Here is a 20,350-nt window from a genome sequence, read left to right as displayed (position 1 = left end):
GGTTCATGTTGATTTTCTTTAAACGTGAATTAAACTCAATAATTAAGAGATAAAAAATCATACTTACTATTTGAGTTTGAGATTATAGAAAAATGCCCTCTTATCTCATGGTTTAACATTTTACTTGCCTAAGCATCAACTTTAATTGACATTGTTCTGGCCCACAAAAGGAAAAAAATGTTTGTCATAGAGGTTAATAAAAGAGTCCTAAATAAAAAGATTTGACATGTGTTTTATTCTCTTCAATTAAGTATCTTATGTGTCTATGATGTTAATAATAAAAAGTAACATCTAAGAAGATGAAATTATTTATTTGATCTATGTAGTTTAAGAAGATAAGATTATTTAATGTAGTTTATCAAATTTTCATTCACACTTTGTGTTTGTTTTTTCTTCAAGATTAGTATGTAGTAGTATCAAGAATTAACAATGACATGATATATATTTATGAAGACAAGATGAATGAATAGAAGCTTACCCAACAAGCAAAGAAATAGAAACGGGACCTACAAACTATCTTGGACAAATAACTCGCTAATTTGAACCAAATTACATTTGAGATTGTTTCTCAAGAGCAAATAAAATTTTAGAATTGCGCCTTGCAAAGTTATTTTTAAGTAAAGAAACCATTTATTCTACAACTGATTATTCCATTGCAATTTATCCTATTGACCTGAAGCTTGCAAGGCCAATGTGCTAGACAGAGCCACGAGGGCACTCCGCTACAATGGCATGCCTTACTTCTAACGGGATAGAGACTAAATGAAACACCTGTGGCATTGAATTTGAATGTTGAGACGGTAAAAATATGTATGTGAGTAACGCATATAAAATCAAAGTTTTAGAACCAAGAGATAAGCAAAATACCAAAAGGTGTCGCAACAACTATTGCTACAAAGTGTTTGTTTTGAGACGATTGCCTGGAGTTGCAGATCAACTGGTCTAAGAGAAGTAACCAGAATTGTACATATCTCTAGATACTTTTTTGCAGGATTGTAGAGCCATGCTGAGATATACTGATACTATTTCTTTTGGTACATACAAAAAGGGGAGAGGTCAATGTGTAGCTGACTCTTTATATAAGTTATTTTTTATGAACAGTGACCCTGGAGACTTTAAAATACTGTAATATGGTGAATTAAAAAGTTAAGAAATATCATGACACGTGTCATTCAAAGTTTAAGAAGTAACATGATTTTATTACATTTTAAATTTGTAAATTTATTGTTATAATTTTTATGTATAACTATATATAAAAATAAGTGATACTTTGGTGTATATATTCCATATTTTTTTATTCATTTATTTTATCTCTATAACTACTCAACTCTATTCAATCAATCCACATTTCACTTATATTCGATAAACTATCTTCTTCTTTTTTTACTGAAAATATATCATAACATTTCATTAATAATTTCGAATAATTAGAATGAGTGAAACCAAGTAATTACAACTCAATAAGTAATACATACTTAGACATGTACTTGGAAACTCCCAATTTGTAACTGGAAAGATCAAATACAAATACGAACACTCGATTAATCAATGTAGCAAGACAACTCAATGGCAGCCCCAAGTCCTCTATTATTATATAACTTCTATTAGTATATTTTTCATTAATTTTATTTTTCAAAAATCATAAGAGGCACGGACCTTTTCCCTAGTCTTTAATCTTTAATACTCCTTAGGTCTCATAATATTTATCCTATAAAAAAATTATCACGAAATAATTATTATTTTAAAGTTTTAATATAAAATTAAATATATTTTTTTACTCATATTAATGATATGGACTAAAAAAAAAAATTAATAATAATAAAATTATTTTTATAAAATTATTATTCTCTTTAATTTATTTATTAGATTTGTTTTGTCTGTTTAAAATAAACATAGCATGATAATTAGAATGGGTAGCGGTATGGAGTAACAAGTGGTCTTTAATTAACTTTTAATAATAAAACTATTTTTGAATCGTGCATGCACACTAGTAGCTCGGTTACACTCCATTATATTTTGTTTTTTTTTATAAGAAAAACATAAATATCTCAAAAAAAAATTTCCTCCTAAAAAGAAAAACATTTTCCTTCATCAAGAATAATTTAAGAATTCTAGGTTTCTTCCTGAAATTAATCAATAAGTATCTTAAAAATATAAATAAAAGTTTCATTTTTTTTGGCCCACTATTAAAAATAATTTTTATAATAATTGCAATATAAATAAAAGCCTCAATATTAATTTTTATAAAAATTTATGTATATATTAAAAATATTATTTAAGAAAATTAGTAAGAACCTCAGTAAACAAAAATATAAAATTATATACAATAATTTATATTTTTCTACTGTCATGGAAAGAATAAGAAGAACAGAAATAAAATTAAAGTATGTTATAATGGAGATAGAGATAAAGAAAAAAAAATATTATAACAATTATTATATAAATAATATAAAAGCAGTTATATTTAACTAATCCCAACTACTATTTATTCTATCCGTCTACCATGACATATTCTAAGTGGCATAAATAGAGATGTATTGAAAAAAAATATTATAACAATTATTGTATAAATAATTTTCAGAATCCTTTCTTGATAGGGAATTAATATGTCAATAAAGATGTATTGAAATTCAAGCAAAACAATTTATTAAATTAATATACCACGTGAACATCCAAGGGGGTGGATAGTTTTCATTTAAAGTGTCTATCCAACTGAAGATCATGTTATGGTAACCATATGGTTTTCCTGTCATGCTCAGTGCATACTCCCATGCAACAATCTCATTAAACCTGACACGCAAAGTAGGGTGCAATGGAAGCATAGCAATATGGGGATTGGAATCATCTTTATCCACTTCAAAGTCCCACCATTCTTCCCATGGTATCACAGTTATTATATCTTCTCCCTGCAAACAAAAGGTGAGGAAGAAAATAAAATGCTAGCAACTTGATCCCAAATGTCGCTGCAGAGCTGATAAACCACTATCTCCAATTTCCGCCCTTATACATGCTGCTATTATGGTAGCCGTGGGAATTTTTCTTGTAGCTCGACTTCTTCCTCTTTTCATAGTTCTAATTGCAATAATGAACGAAGTAGCTTTTATAGGTATAATAAGAATAGTATTAGGAGCTACCTTAGCTATTGCTCAACAAGATATTAAGAAAAATTTGGCTTATTTCACAAAGTCTCAATTGGGTTATATGATGTTAGCGCTCAGTATGGGATCTTATCGAGTTGTTTTATTTCATTTGATTACTCATGCTTATTCAAAAGCATTGTTGTTTTTAGGATCCGGATCCATTATTCATTCAATGGAAGTTTTTGTCGGATATTCTCCAGCTAAAAGTCAAAATATGATTCTTATGGGCAGTTTAACAAAACATGTACCCATTACAAAAACTTCTTTTTTAGTGGATATGCTTTCTTTTTCGGTATTCCACCTTTTGCCTGTTTTTGGTCTAAGGATGAGATTCTTAGTGATAATTGATTGTATTCACCCATTTTTGCAATAATAGCTTGTTGTATAGCAGGATATATTTAGTATCATTTCTCAAACAATCAAACTACCATGATGAATTAACATGATAAATACCATGCACTAATTTTCGATCACAATTTCAAACTGAAACTGAGAGCATAATCTTGCTATTCTGATGATAAAATGGTAAACTTAAGGAACTTAAAACAATTCTTCACAAACTAAATCAAAACCGCATGGGATTCTAGAAATGCTATTTTAAAAAAAAATTAAGGAGCGAAAGCATACATGATCTCAAAGTAAAGCAGAAATTCAACTATGAGAAAACCCCAGTATGCTTCTGCAGTTACAATTCTAGCTAATGGCCTATATATATATATATATATATATATAAAGCTTAACTAAATATGTGAATTCCAATTTAATGGGCACAAACAATCGCACCACATTTCAATTCATACACCATTGGATTATCCCTTTATTCTGCATATTATATACTTACACAATTGACTAAAAAAATATTGTCTTGGTCCTAGAACTCTCATCCTCTAAGGATTTCAATTTGTTTTTTATAGCGGCAATTTTTGCACTGCAACTTGTTAGGAATGAAAAATAACATACAAACTTAGGGTCCAATTAAGTCATAAGGATCATCATGCATATTTAATTCTCCCCAACACGTAATTAATCCAGGTAATAGACTTTGTATTTCCTTGTGGTTGGATCTTACCACAAAATCATAACAATTTCATGGATTAAGTGCAGAAATGGAGATCATGTATTGTATTCAACCATACCTGCTTGTTTTGACAGTTGATCCAGTGTCATTTATCTTCCTCTCAGCCGTAATTGTTGTTGCCATCGTTTAATCTGAAACCTGAAACCTCTGATCCACAGACTTGACTTTCTGGTTCATTGCAGTAGTGCCTACTGTCAATTTCTCTGTCAGTCCAACTCTCTTGTCAAAAGAAATGACATTTGCAGATGCATTGGTAGTCAATTGATGCTTTTCATCAAATGTTTAGCTTTGTTCATTGCATCTTGTGCTCTACTGAGGTAGAATCTTCTATTGGTGGGGTTGGCTTTCCCCTCCTGAAAGAGAAATAGTATAACAAACCATGAGCTAAATCAGAAAAACAAAATCAAAAGAATGCACTGCTTGAGATTATAAGCATGTGATGGGTAGAGTAATGAGGAAGTGTGTGAAGAAGGAATTGTAGAAGGATAGGAGATGAAGCAGAAGCAAAATATTAAGCCACATGTCAATTTTTGAACACTAAAGAGTGGCTGTGAAAATATCATAAATGTTCCTGTTTATACCAAGTGTTCAGCGTCGGAGAAAGGACTTTTTGACGGACTACTCTTTTATATAAATTTATTATTTATTTATTTATTTATATAATAAGGATTTGTGTTATCCTTCCATAAGTAAACACGTGTCACGTGGCGAGGGAAACGGGGGCGCCCTCTGTTTACGCTACAATCTAGATGAAGCAATCAAGGCCCACGACGACGCGTTTTGGACTTTTCAGAAATCGCTGCCTCTTCTCACACCTACAAAACCCGTCGTCTATTTAGTAATTCCCCTCACAGCAGAGAAAGAAGCTTCACAATTCACATTCCCACCAACGGAACCATGGCCTCCGTGTACAGCTGTACGGAGTGCGGATCCAACCTGAATCTTAACTCCGCTCATGCCTACCCTCCAGACTTCTACTTCGAAGCCGGCAACAAGGGCTCCGTCTCCTTCTCCGTCGCGGACCCCACCAAGTTCAAGTTCGAGAAGGAGGACAAGCTTCGCCCCTTCTTCGAAACCGTCAACTACTGGGGAATCCAGAGGAAGAGGACCAAGATCAAGTGCAACACCTGTGACTGTCTCCTTGGCTACGTCTATGACGATGGTCCACCTCTTACCGATAGTCCCGGTCAATTTCACATGGGTCCTAGCCAAGTTATCCCCAGAGCGCCAAGATATAGGTTCAAGACCAAAACCCTCAGAATCACTTCAACTTAACGCGTATTTGGTTTTTTCGATGTCATTTTTAGAAGCTAACTGTTATTAGAAGGCTTCTTTCAATATCTTTTTAGAATCTTTTATAGTCATACGCATGTTATTGTACAGACCATCGTAGTTTGTGTAATATTTCACTCTTCTCTTTAAAATAAAGTGCTTTATGAGTGAAATTGTACTGTTTTTACTGTCCTTCCTTATACATAATTTACGCTCTTGATTGATATTTGTGTGTTTAGAATTAGAATACTCTCTCTGCAAATTAGTGGTTACAATCTGAGATCATTTGGTAACTCGGTGGATTAGATGTAGGTGCTTCTTTTGTCATGGTTCCCTTGATTGTTTTGCATTTGGAACTTAGATTGAAAAATGAAAAAGACTTGCCATGATTGTGGACAAGTGGGGGCTTTGGCCTTGAAGACATTTATGATTGGAATACAATTCTGTATATACTCGGTTACTGATCAAATGGCAAATTGGATGAGGCAGGTGTTTTAGTGCGGCCGGATAGGTCTTTACCCTTCAGAAAGAATAATTATAAGGCCAATGGTGTATATTGTTAGTAAGTTGAATTTTTGGTTTGATAACTAGCATAAAATACACAAAAACATTGTAATTTTAAAAGAAAATTTCTATACCAAGTTCTGCTTCGTATAGATTGAGGGGTTGTGAGTGACTGATTGGATCAGTAATCATGTGAGATGAGGTGAGATTTTCTGGTCTCGAGAAAAATCATAACAATTCATCGTTCTTGTCCTCTTATAACAATTTTATATATATATATATATATATATATATATATATATTTGTCAGCCTCCTTCATGTTTGTTGGTGCTCTCAAAATTGTTTGCTCTGACAGCTTGGCATTGTGTTACTATAACCGGGAAGGAAAAGATGAACGTGGATAATATGGGGAGGGTGTGGTGGGTAGGACTTTGATCATTCTCATCTTTTATTGAGATAAAATTGACTATGGAAGTTATATTTCATATTTATCTTTAGAACTATCTGCTGTTGTGGTGTTTCTGGCTGAAGGTGTGAAACTCTTTTATGTCGAGCTTTATTTGCATCAGTTTTCTAGTAAGAGTACTGGCAGATTATAGTACTCCATATGAATAAAACTGAACCAATTTTTAGCATTACAGTAAGAGCACCTTTGTATTTTCCAGAAAACCGAGCCATCTTGATGTCTTATTGGAATTTGTTTTGGTTCAGTCAGCTAATTAGCCACAGTGCCACACTAAAACAACAATAAATTTGTTGGTTACTAACTTATTCTTTTCTATTGGTTATTGAACTACGAGCTATTTCAATTGACCACTATAATTAAACCAAACTTCTCTGCTTGCACAAGTTACCAAATCCAAAGCTGCTTGGTGGATGAATGCATGAATATGGCAGAAGTAAAACAGAGTAAAACAGAGAGTTGAATAGAATGTACATTAAACTCAAGTAGCATTTGCAAACTTCTGAAGTTTACAAATTAGATATACTACATTTTTTAAAAGGTGAAGAAAATAAGCCCCAAGTTCAGTTTTGGATCAATTTTTCAATTGGTTTTTCTTCCTCTTCAGTAAATAACCTAATATGACGGTCACCACAACTGATGCTATACCTATTCCTATGAGTCCTTTGTGCTGATTTAGCTTCGCATATGGTCCCTTGGGCTGATCTAGATTATTGAGATTGAAGCCTAGCTCAGAGAGTTTCCCATGTGAGATTGCATATTCTTTGAAAAAAATTTCCTCATCCTATCACAATTGAAAATTAAGATCGAGACTTAAATACTGTAGAAAAATGAGCACAGTTGATGCAGGTTAAGATATCATAATCATTGAATAAAAGTTAAACGATTCAGAATTTGAATTCATGTACGAGATTGAAATTTGAACTGTTTTGATTTTGTCTAATGAATGTAATTTACTAATTTTACCAAATGTATCAATTTTAACTACATTAAACTTCTATATAGGATGGTCGTTACCTTGCATACCGTTCAACACAGTGATGGAATTTTGGATCCTCTACTAAAGCGTAGTCCATAGGAAGCCTCGAAAAGGATGCGTCCTTACTCAATAGTTCCCTGTTTAGTGTTATGGGAAATTTCAATTTTTATACTTCTAAAATAAACAAACAATTGTCACCGTGTGATTAAACAACTTACTTAAAATAGGAGTTATCAAACTTCAAAGGTTTATTTGTCGATTTTCCTTCTTCAAACTTAGAGCGATCTTTATGTGTCTCACCCTTATCAAATAAAGTGAATAGATATGAAATTATATATCGTTTTTTTAGGATAATAAATATATATTTATCGTTCTTACCATGGGGACTTTTGGATACATCGTTCTTATCAAAGTGTGGCCACCACATAGAGCCACAATGTCTTGCTCGTCACTCAGACCCATACGAGAGAAGATTTTTCTTAAATTCCTGGCATCTGAATTTTTTCCATGTGAAAGAATTTCATAACAATTGTAAGTCAAGATTACAAATACTTTGGATATGATCTCAGACAGAATACGTAATGGTTAGAAAGAAAACCATGTCTATTAAATGTTTTTAAAAACTAAATCCAAATTACAAATAAACAGAGGAGCGCAACCAAACACTTTTAGCATGCATGCATGGGCAAAGTAAATTATTATCATTCATCATTCATAAGATATATAACACGACAATTATATGGAAAAGTCGATAAATTATGAAATGAGAGGCAAAATCTAACTTAAATAACGTGAAGTATCTAGGTTTCTACAAAAGATTTCTAAACTTTATATTAGAAAAATTAAGGAAATTCTACAAGAATGTGTCTCAAAGGAGCAAGATTATAAGGCAGGAATGAACTACGCATTTTACCAAGAAGAAATTACAATCACAACCTATTGGTGCTGTTCACCTTTTTGTATGCTATAAACATAAACGGAACGAATAGTTAACAACGTTTAAGGTAATGAAATTACATTGTATGCTATAATTAAGTTGTAGGGAGAATTTAATTGATTTTTTTAGCCATTGCTTACTGTTTAAAGATGCAAAAATAAAAATTTATTAAAAAATGTTTATTATATATAAAAAAATATTGAAAAAACTAGTACATGTACTTTTAATATTTGCTATGGTTTATTAATATTGTTAAATTTTTTTAGCAAAATCTAAATTAAATTGTTGTAAAAAATGGTAATAACATTTGAACAGCGAAGCCAACCTAAAGAAAACAGGAAACTCAACTACACAACACATTTATTACCTTCTTCACCATCTATAAAGCGCCCTTCAGTTCGTGGAGACTCATTTGAATCCTAATAAAGAAAATAATAGAGTATATGTAAATTAGCAACATATCAAAACCGAAAACCGTGATTAAGAGGCTCTAAACCAAACAAATATATGTAAAGGGGTTGTTAAAGTAAAAGAAAGTTAAACAATCTTATGATAAATTATCAGTACAATTCTCTCTATATAAATTACACAACCCCATATATAAATATTTTCAATGATATCCATATCTGAATAGTAACTCTTTCTTTCTTTTATTTCATTTTTTGTTCCTATCTCATATCATGTTATTCATCACACTTTATTTTCTCTCTTCCTTTTTGTTTTTTGTTTATTTATTTTTATCTCTTTTTGTTTCACCTTTCTGCCGGGAACAAAGTCAATAGTTGGACCCTTAGTGACCTCTACTGCAACAGCACCACAAGCTGAAATGCAAATCCAACCGTATACAAGTTAATATCATCAAACTTAATTTGATTGGATCCCCTGTTGTCTAATTAAGTGGTTTAATTATCACTATATATATATATATAACCAGTTGCGGATCAGAAACTAAAATAACCTGGTAAAGGTCCGCATATGAAACTTTTTTAAGCTTAAGTTTGGTCTTCACTATTTCTGTTTGGGAAAGAAACCAATTACATTAAAATAAAAACGAAGAAAAAAAAAGTAATAAATAAACAGACTGAAAAACGTACATATTGATCATTTGATCAGTCAAAGGAAAAAGAAGAAATTAAATTGACCACAGTATTGAACTGCATTTTCCAATCCCTTGTTTGCTTCGTGTTTCAACTCTTGTCCAATCCTTAATCTGATAGAACCGTTGGGGCCTCCTCTTCTGCTCTTGGCATCGTAGGTTGCAGCATCATTCCACCTGTACCACAATTTAATTAATTGTGTGATTGATTTCACGTTAAAATATTAGTTGATGAGATTTGAAGTAATTTTTTCATATGTTTTTTTATTGTATATTTGTATGCAACACAATTGGTTCTTGGTTTAAGATCGATAAGTTGACGGCTTAACGTAACTTTAGGTCATTTTTATGTAAGATAAAAATATTTATACAGAATTTTTCTATTAACTTACTTTAATGATAAAAACATTCAACCATAAACCATTTCACTTTAAAATCAATATTAGTGTGTTTGAATATAAGTGTAAGTAAAATTGATTTTAAATAAAATTGTGTAGAATCAAACATGTAAAAGTTTATTTAGGTAAACAATACAATTTTAAATAACCTAACGTCCAATTAAACATACACTTAAATCAAAAATCAATTCTATGAAATTTCATTCAAACACGCTAAAATTATGCGAATCACCGGAGACAATGGAGAGAATTAGCTAGAAAGACATGAAAGCAGTAATTAAGTAGTGTGAGGTACGCAAATTGAAGCATGAGAGGGGCGCATTTATTGTTGGTGATGAAAACGCCAAGTTCTCGTCGAGCCATTTCTATTTCCTTGCGATACTCCTCGTCAACTACAATAGGTTCCACCATTGTCAAAGTTACTTTGATGATGCAATGCAACACTTTAAATTGTTTAATTTGAGGTTGTGTTGTGTGGGAGAGCAATTAAGAGCGTATTTTTGCATGCCCGTGAAATATATATAAAAATAAACCAGAAACATATAAAACGATGCTGTTGCAAGTAAAGGATTAATTGCATTGCTTTGGTGCACGTAAAGGGAAAAGAATTAATTGTTTATTTACTGCCGAGTGTTTCCATCCGAGGGAGAAGATAGATTCACTTCAAATTAACTAGACCAGCGGTTACGATTTTCAATTACTAGGGGGGCGTTATTATGAGAATATATATATAGTTTCAATTCTTATAAATTTGTTTGTTTTGTCTTTTTAAAGTGTTTTAAACAATAAAAAGTATTTTAAATAGTGAAAAAAATTATATTAAAGTGTTTTAAGAATAAAAAATAAAATAAGTATATTTTACAAGAACTAATAATACATTTTGTAAGAATTAAAATGAAAAAAATTATAAGAAAAAAATTTACACAGACAAAAAAATATATTTAAACTTATATAAGTTGTATTTACTGCTAGAGTGCAATTGATTCAATAATCCTTTGTATGCCGATAAAATATTTCTCGTAGTCCTATATACTATACGGTGCGATGTATTTATAATATATTCATATTGAAATATGATATATCTACCTAGCTAATCTTCTTAAATCAATCGTAACTGCCACAATTAAGTTGTTTTTGTCGGTGATTTTTTTTTTGGTCTAATGCCACAAGTTGTTTTGTGGTTGAAATATTTGACAATACTATGATTTCGGCCTTTTGCTTTGGAGAAGGGCCACGAGGACGTGGGGTAGCGGTTTGGTACAATTTTTTTTTTTCAAGGGTTGATACAAACAACTGAACTGAGACTAAGACTATATTACTTAATTAACGTATCATTATCACTGATTAAAAGAATTAGAAGTTTCTTAAAAAAAAATAAAATTAGAAGTCATGACTCACTATTCCGTTAAACACGGACGTAACGAAGATTATTCTAAAATTTGTAATAAATTAATAATGTAATAGAGACAATTCATTTAATATATATATATATATATATATATATAAGAGATAATACACAATTCATTTAATTTCTTTTATTATAATGCTATTGTTGAAGAACAATAGTAAATATAATAATTAAAAAAATTACAAAATACTTGAAATGTTAAATTAACAGTTGACAAAAATATTTTACGTACGTGATTCGTTATTAATAAAAAAAAAATGAGGGGCGTCCTGCTCGGCCCCCTTTCCATGAATTAGGCTTTGTAAATCACTATTTATCGGGAAGACGGTGCACATGTTGTTTGGCCAAAGATAAGTTTTTGTGTGCGTAGCGAGTGTAACTGATCATTTAAAGGTTAATTCTCGAATTTATATGCATAAGAGCATATCTAACACGGTTTTATTAAAAGAAAAAAAATATATGAGCTAACTTTAACTATATATTTCAAGACTTAAAAAACAAAAAAAATTAACGAAATTCCATAGTCAAAAGTAGGATTGTTTTTAAAACATCTTTTTTATCATATAAAATCTTAAATAGGTAGTAGTATTTACTATTTAATTACCAACGCAGAAATATTTTTTTAAATGAAATTCTTTTATACAATTTTACAATTAAAAGAAAGGTCTGTGAAATTCAATCCATGGAGGAGAAGAGGGTAAGTACTATAATTATTATTCTTAGGAATTAAGACTTTAAAACAATTAAGTCAGTCCATTTAGAATAATAAGATAAGATGCAACTACCATTCTCACTATCCACACGCAACAAATAGGAGGGGCTATGCATATTGAATATTCTGTCTGACTCAGAAATTCCACAATCAATAAGTCTATATCTATCGGTGTAGTGTGGGGAGAAAGGTAGGTTGGATTGTGAGTTAGCTTGCTCTTGGAATTAATCGCCACTTTTTTTGATATAACAGATCAAACTGAAGACGCTGGTCACAATAAGTGAATAAAGCTCAGATCGAGTTTCATCAGAGTCACAATAATGAAGCAAGAAGTGGTTCCAAGGTCACTAGCACCACCACCACCACCACCACCTCCTCCACTTCCAAAATTCAGGGTCTTCTCAAGACCAAGAGCAGAAGAGAGTGTCACAAACCGAGAAATCGCCAAGTTTTGGAGGCAAAAGAGGATCGTGGAGGAGGACCACCTCCTTGCTGCTATCAAGGCTGTGGCTAGACTCCGTGCACGCACTCTCACGGTAATTTAGGTTTCATAAATACTCACAAAATTTTGATGCAACTCTTTAATAAATACCTTTGACCTTGTTCTCTGATTCAAATTGAAACTTCACTTCAATAATTCGCATAATAAAGATTTTCGTTATTAAAAGTATTTAATTAAGCTCCTCATATATGATGCTTATTTATTTGATCAGTGAATTGCATCACGTAGTTAATGTATGTTTTTTCACGATTATTAAGTTGTTTACCCTGTGTACATTATTATTTGTTAGTAAGTTGGCAAGTTGATGTGTTACAGGAGCAAGAGTACGAGAGGTTCGAGTTGTCTCTGAAGACCGATAATAATGACTACGATGAAACCGAGAAAGAAACGGTGAAGTGGATCGTAGGGACAAATGCTTATTGCAAAACAGTTGCTAAGGACCAAGAAGTGCGCATCGGAATCAAGGATTGGTTAGTAAATTACTACTCCTTTCTTGCACCAAATATCTGCTCTATTATCTATAGTCTATAGTCTACAGTTGTATAAATACACGAAATATATATATAAAAAAAAAACTAGTTGATAAAAAATATTTATAGTAAAACAAATTATTTATTCTGCAAGAAGGTTATTGCCATTCTAGATAGATGCAGCAAGTTGCTATTTTTATTCGGTGGCTGATGTGGGAGTGTGGGGTTATGATGAAAAAAATAAAAATAAAGCACAGTCATAATTGAGCATTTTATTGAATTCTAGGCATCTTTTTTATTGACTTCTATTTCTAATACTTTGAACTCATGCATATTTTAGCATATCTAATTTATGGCTGATTGGAGGAAAAGAAATAAACAAAATCGGAAATTGAAAGATGGGACGAATCCTAACAAATAACAATGTATCTAGACTAGAAAAATTGCTTCACGCCTTGGATTTGCTCTGGTGGGACACCTCCCTAAAAAAAGCTTTTCTGATGTCATTTTATACACTCGGACAATTAATAGCATTTTAGGTAAAATTCCTCTAAATAAAAGCAACAATGATGCGCATACGATAACTTTAATTCTAAAACATATCATGTTTTAAATTTATAGAAATTTTTTAATTTATAGAAATTTAAAGTTTTTTCTTCTATTTTCCATTTTATAAATAATTTTATCATAGGAATCTTTTTTATATTATTATTTAATGTTGTGGAAAATAATATCATCATCGATTGTGACATGTGCAGGTGGACAAAAAGCAAATATGCGTATTTGAATCAACCAGCCATAGATTCCATGGATCCTCCTAAGAAACGAACCACTACGTATGTTCCCAACTTTCTTTCTTACCAGCCCAAGCCTTTGTATCCTTCTGCTATTGGTGTCTTTTAAGCCACAGGAGGCATTCCATTGCTGCTTGTTAATTACTAATAATTACTTGAATTCCTGCTAGTTTTCACCTACGTTTTCATTTCATTCGTCATTTTTTTTTCTTTTTGTGGGGGAGGGTTGTCCAATGTTTCATTTGTCATTCAAATGCGTGTCCATGTCCTTTTATATAAGTATTGCTGGACATTCTAAATAACATGCGAGTATTTTGTAATTTGTATGTGTCATTCTATTGTTCCGTTTCCAGGTTATTTATCAGTGAAAGGATTACTGAAGTACTGAACATTAAACTTGTTACATGTTTGTTACAAAAGGTTTAGTTTACAAATATAATGCCTTCCATGCACACAAGCTACCACAACTTGGAACAACATAAATGAATTATCGAGTAAAAAAAACAGTAACAATATTGTACTCCATTCAGATAGAAGTCTCGAAAATATCCATATATGGTTAAGGAACGACACACTCTTAAACATTTACCTCATTAGGTTTAATGCTTTGAGGATTATATTCCATGCAAACATAAGTCTTAAAAAACCCACACGTGATTAAAGAACAACACACTCTTAAGTATTTATGTCATTAGGCTCCATGCTTGGGCCTTGGAGGGTTGTACTCCATACACACAGTAATATAAAATTTAACGATTTTTTAGATTAATAATTATAGGAAATCAATAAGATCTTAAAATATATGATTCTCACAAATAATAGGTAAACAATGCGTACCTTTTTTCGTAGTGAGACTTATGTCTGGTATACTTTGATTCATTGGAAGATGAGAGAAATAAGATTATATTTTCTTGACTGTTATTTCTGTCTCTCTACGTTCGTGATAACTATGGGTTAAAGAGAACATTTTTGTATTAGGAAGAGAACCTTGTTTCACATTAGTGGATATTAATCTTTTTATAATCATTACTCTCATCAAGTAGAAGTTATCTCTAAAAAAAATTCTTATTTAATCCAATTACAATTTAGTCCTTAATTATTATTTATTTATTTATTAGTCCCTACATAATTTTCATGTCTCTTACATGAGACATTAATTCTAACAAGTCACAAAAATGTCAATACATGGTTAAGAAATGACACACTCTTAAGCATTTACGTCATTAAGTTCAATTCTTAAAGGGTTGTACTCTATTCGGACAAAAGTCTCGAAAATGCCAACTTTGGAATAGGGGTGACTACCTCTTATAAGCGACCGAAGCGTGGACACCCAAGATAGCTAGCTAAGTCATGACTCTGGTCACCACCAAGAGAGTAGCACAATGCTCGATTAGTACCGCAACCAAAGGGGAAGAATGACATAGGAAGTGATATGTAAAGTAAAGTATTGCAGAGACATGACGACAAGGTCAGATGACCCCTGTAACCTAACATGTTAGAGGCACGACAAACATGTTCTGTATTATGTACGAGGGGGACCAGTTTAAGGACACACAAAGGCGTGTCCAAGAAGGTCAATGGAATCAGGACACGTAGACAACGATGTTGGGAGACATCATGTATAAATAAGTGACAAGTTGCATGACTAACCTCAAGTTCATGATTAAACAAAGTTAAAAGAAAATTTCAATGAAGACTCTGAGTTAGGGTCTTCCATTATTTTTTCGTGATGTTCTCTGACATGAACAAATATATTCAATAATTATAAACTTAAATATATTATTTTTATAGGTGTGGGGCTTTTTTGGAACGAAAAATATGTGAGCATGTTTTTATTGATATAAAGTTACTGTAGAGTAAATAATCTTTTCACTTAACATGTAAGAATATCGCCCTCGAGTTTCACATGGATTCAACCGGAAATTAACTTTTGTTTTTTCTTTTTTTTTAAAAAGGGTGAACAAAGTGCCAAAAATTAATTATAAGTGCTAAAATAGATTGAATTTAATAATCTAATTCAAATAACCCATCAAAATATAGATTAGATCAACGAAATTAAACTGAGTTATACTAACTTTCAACGAAATCCTTTGCTTAAAATTACTTCAATGAATCATTATATTTAAGGATGAAAATAGATTTTTATGGCTGATCTTATATTTATGTTAATCATATTTATTAAATAAATTAAATTCATGTTTTAAAAAGTTGATTAATTAAAAAGTACAGACTTTAACATTTAAGTCACAAGAAAATCCATTAGGATTAAATATATTTTTAGTTATTATAAATATAAAAATGTCCACGTTTAATCTCTCAAAATCCGCTTCATTTTAATCAGTTTTTTTTTATAAAAAAAAAGTGTATCAATTTATATAACTCAATAGGATTGGTCTAGTAGTGGTGAAGAGGTTCAACATTCAATAGTATACACGAGGTACTAAGATTCCCTAATAAAAAAAGGGTGCTAAATTCTAACTTTGTTGTTGTTATTGTACAACAAAAAAAAAAACATGATTTATTAGCTTATTCAAAATTTTAATTATATATAATTATTAGCTCATTTAAAAATTGAAGTTAATGGTTTATATATAAGATTAAGACTATAAATATATTTTAAAAGAATTATAAATCTATTTTAAAAATTATCACAAAATGAACTTTTTAAAACTATTCAAATATTTAAAAGGGTAAGACTAAGTATTAAAAAAAAATTAGATAAACAGTTTAATTTAGAAAAGAAATCAGATTTAGATCCTCGTACAAATTCTAACTTACCTCATCCCATTTTCATCTCTAAGCACTAACTATAATTATCAGACTTTTATTTATTTTTTTACAACATTTATCAATTAAAGTAATCAATCATTTTAAATTATTCATAGAAAATATTTTTTAATGCATAAGAATGAGTTGGGTCAACGATATCTGTTATGCGATCCATCAAAATTTGACTCAGTCCACATCAGATCAACTCAAAATACATTATAAAAGAAACAGATAAACTCAAATGAGTAGACTTATTCGAATTAATCCCTCATTTGGAAGAAAAAAAAATTAACACCCTCATCAAACGCTGAATAAACAATAGGAAACTATCTAGCATAATTTGAAAGAGTTTTTCGAAGGTGAGATAAATCTTCGCTTTCATGTAACTCTGGTTGAGCTAAGTAGTCTCAAGTTCTTAGTGACGAAGGTGAAATTGTGAAACACTACTAAGTGCATAGAACTTCAAAAATTGTAATATGACTTTTGGTTAAGTTAATAAGTTTTATTGATCACAAAATGTTCTGTTCCCGTGTCAGCTTCTTAGAAGTAGCCAAGAGTTGGATGCAAGCAATTTGTTTGATTCGTGGAATTTGTATGCCTTTTTAAATATGAAAACATTAACACACATCCAATTAGACATAAAGTTTAAGAATATGTTGACACAAATGCATAATTGTCAGAGAAGTTGTTTTTCTTGTCTACCTTATGATTCCGTGCCAGCTAATTTTGTGGTGATTTTTTGTTTTTGTTCTTAAAAGACTGCAGTGGCGCTCGCTAACGTCAACCTAAAAATTATTTAATTACTCTGAACGTGAGGAGAAGTGAAGGACTCTAAGGATATATTTTTTTTTTTACGGAAGAGTAGGATATTAAAGTACATTATTTACGAAAAATGAAAATATTTTAATAATTACAATTATGAACGTAACGTGCATTAAAATTATTTTATTTTAAAAAAATAAAGATTTATATTTCCGTAGAATATTAAAGAAAAACATCTTTTTAACAAAGTAAAACAAATAAAACTTATTCTTCTCCGATCTATTACTGGTAATTCAACTTGATATTCAGAAGAAGAAAAAATCAACTTTATTCGTCTATAACGTTTGAAAATCCGTTGAAAAAGTAATAAATCATGTTTAAGATATTGAGTTGTTTGGATAGATCGACAGAGTATAACAAATACTTATTCATTTAGGCTCAACACTTGATAAAATAACATAATTGAGGAAGTTTATTTAAATTTTTAAAAATAACTTTAAAATAAGCATTTTTATGCAAGTGTTTTTTTAAGAAATATATAGGATTTACTTTTTAAAATAAGTAGAAAATTATTATTCTTTAAACATAAGTAGTTTAGATAAACACAATAAAAAAATTGTTTATTTTATTAAAATAAATAGTTTTTTTAACATATAAGTTTAAGCAAACTAACTCATTAAGTATTGACACTTTTTAGGCTTAACTGTTTAAGAGATTATTATTAAGTCAAAAGGCATTTATGTCTTAAAGACAAATCAAGATTTCTAATTATTTTAATTAAATATAAATAAATACAAGTGATAAAAGTTGTGTTTGATGTACTATTAGATCATAATTGATATGTGTGAGTATGAAGTTTTTAGCAAACACTTACAAGATGATTTGATGTACCATTTAAGTAGTGCATTTAAGACTTTCATTAATACTTTGAGTTTGAGATTCTTTCATGCAGGAAAATTTTCCTAAAAGTTGTCAAAGTCCTCTGAAGAATAAATAAAGTCCAGAATTTAGAAGACGTTGATCCTCATCAAAAGATGCACTATGTTATTGCATGCATGTTATGATTAAACAAGTAACTTTACTGATAAGTACAAGACACACTATCCTCTTAGCATGTATGAAGAAGGGGCATACATTTAATGCAAACATTAAATATTCCAATAAACTCAAGACTTTAGACAAAGATTAGAGCGAAAAATCCAACCGTTGTAATACAACAAATACCTAAAAATGAAGAATATATACATAATAAACTTTAAAGAAACAAGATACGAACAATCTAATGAATTTATTCTTTCATTTTTTCTTATAAAGTTTTTCTATAAACTCTCGTAAATATACAAAACTCTCAAAATATCTTATATACATTGAGAGAAACGATTAAAATTGTTGAGTGATATATCCATATGTAATACAATCATATATTTTTAGTTAGTGTGCAAACTTCTAACAAATCTTGTTGATTTTCTTAGAACCAACACAAAAAATACTAGGTTTAAGTTAAACTTAGGATAGAGCTTGCAAGTGTAAAAACCAGAAACGACAATAAACAATACTTGTAACTTTGATAAGTTAGTAGAGATTTTGTGGTTGTCAAAAATTGGACATAGTCTCGGGTTTGAGACGAACGAGTATAATTTTTTGCGTGCTTCTCTCCTTCGCTTTAACTGACAAAGAATTAGAATTTATTTTGATTTTATATCCTATTTTGTTTCACAAAGAAAACTATTATCATCATTGTTTGACTTAGTCTAATCTCTAAGTGTTTTTGGTTTTTTTCCATCAGACGGTAAACATGCTTTTTTTTTTTAAAAAAAATTATTCTAAAAATACGATTCAACTCCCTTCCTATGTTATTTGTTTCTACAATCATGAATTGTCTAGATAAACTAACAAAATATAGTAAGTGCTTACTCTTTTAGGTTCAAAGTTTGAGAGCTTAAAATTCATTCAATTGAGGACTCTTCAAAATGATTATGTCTCTAACCCTTAAGTCTAATCACATTCAATAAAATAGACATAACCCTATTAGGTCTAGTCAAATAACACATAAGAGATGTCATTAGGGTTGCTTGAGTTTTTTATCGACTTAAAAAAGTTCTAAGGGTTCTCAAATATAAACATAAATGAAAGTTACATAAATTTCATACTAATATTTAATTTATTTTTTAAAGAAAATTACATAAAACTCATTCATAAAACTAAAAGGGTGTTTGTTTCACATATAATTTTTTTCATTTTAAGAATATTTTTCCCCCTAAAAATATAACATGAGAATGTTATTCTCTAGTATTATTAAAAAATGTGTTTAACTATCTATTAAAACTGGTTGAGATTATTTTTATATTTTCAGTAATAATTAAAATATGTATTTGGTTGAGTTAATTTGTCATCAAAATATATATTATAATTAATTAATTACTAAAATATTCTTATTACAAAAGTGATGTTACATTCCTTGCCCCCTCCCCCTTTCCCACACCTTGTGTCAAACTTTTTGTTGTAAAAAATATAACTTTTTTAGAAACCAGTGATCAACAATAGCTTTATTAAAAGAGGAGCCTAGGAGGAAAATGAAAAACTATCATAAGATGTAGAAATAAAATTGGTGGTAAATAAAATTGGTGGTAAATCAAATTGCGGAAACATTAATTGGTCATGAATAAATTTGATGGATTGAAAAAAAATTAAGCATGTATCATGAATGAACTATGAGAGAATACTGAAGTAGTGATTAGTAAGAGAACAGTGAGACAATGGTTACTAAGATAATACATATGTAGTGAGGTATTTGTTTATTATCTCATAATAAAAGTGGGATAATTTTTTCTTGTCTTATATTCTCAAAAATAATTAATTAGTCCATGAAACAAATGATAAGAAAATAATTTTGCATTGAAAAAAAATAAAAGGCTTGTGTAAAACTTTGAATATAAAATTGTGAACTTTTTTCTTTTCACAACTATCAATATATAAATTTGTTACATAGAACGAAACGAATAATTGACATAAGTATTAACAACTTGAGTCATTTAATTAGTAGTTCAATATTTAAATCCTAATTTT

At 30.2% G+C, this 20,350-nt stretch overlaps 2 protein-coding genes and 1 pseudogene across 3 annotated transcripts; 2 read left to right on the top strand and 1 right to left on the bottom strand.

Moving 5' to 3' along the window:
* Window positions 1–5,009: 5,009 nt before the first annotated feature.
* LOC114374033 (peptide methionine sulfoxide reductase MsrB) lies at window positions 5,010–5,716 on the top strand. The gene has a single exon (XM_028331618.1). It carries the CDS (start codon window positions 5,116–5,118, stop codon window positions 5,491–5,493), a length of 378 nt encoding a protein of 125 aa, XP_028187419.1. The 5' UTR covers window positions 5,010–5,115; the 3' UTR covers window positions 5,494–5,716.
* Window positions 5,717–6,905: 1,189 nt separating this feature from the next.
* Window positions 6,906–10,323, bottom strand: LOC114374032 (L-ascorbate peroxidase 5, peroxisomal-like). Its single transcript, XM_028331617.1, has 9 exons — window positions 10,163–10,323; window positions 9,516–9,646; window positions 9,328–9,387; window positions 9,130–9,191; window positions 8,741–8,792; window positions 7,824–7,930; window positions 7,655–7,737; window positions 7,476–7,573; window positions 6,906–7,243 (listed from the first exon to the last, which is right to left on the bottom strand). Exons 1-9 carry the CDS (start codon window positions 10,276–10,278, stop codon window positions 7,032–7,034), a joined length of 921 nt encoding a protein of 306 aa, XP_028187418.1. The 5' UTR covers window positions 10,279–10,323; the 3' UTR covers window positions 6,906–7,031.
* A 1,698-nt stretch (window positions 10,324–12,021) lies between these two features.
* Window positions 12,022–14,151, top strand: LOC114377274 (annotated as a pseudogene). Its single transcript, XR_003659057.1, has 3 exons — window positions 12,022–12,523; window positions 12,805–12,959; window positions 13,718–14,151. The product of XR_003659057.1 is annotated as an uncharacterized LOC114377274 (transcript).
* Window positions 14,152–20,350: the final 6,199 nt, after the last annotated feature.

Source organism: Glycine soja, chromosome 11, assembly GCF_004193775.1.
Source record: "Glycine soja cultivar W05 chromosome 11, ASM419377v2, whole genome shotgun sequence".
Taxonomy (NCBI): Eukaryota; Viridiplantae; Streptophyta; class Magnoliopsida; order Fabales; family Fabaceae; genus Glycine; species Glycine soja.
The sequence above is the reverse complement of the archived record's forward strand: the minus strand, read 5'-3'. Positions and strand labels throughout refer to the sequence as shown.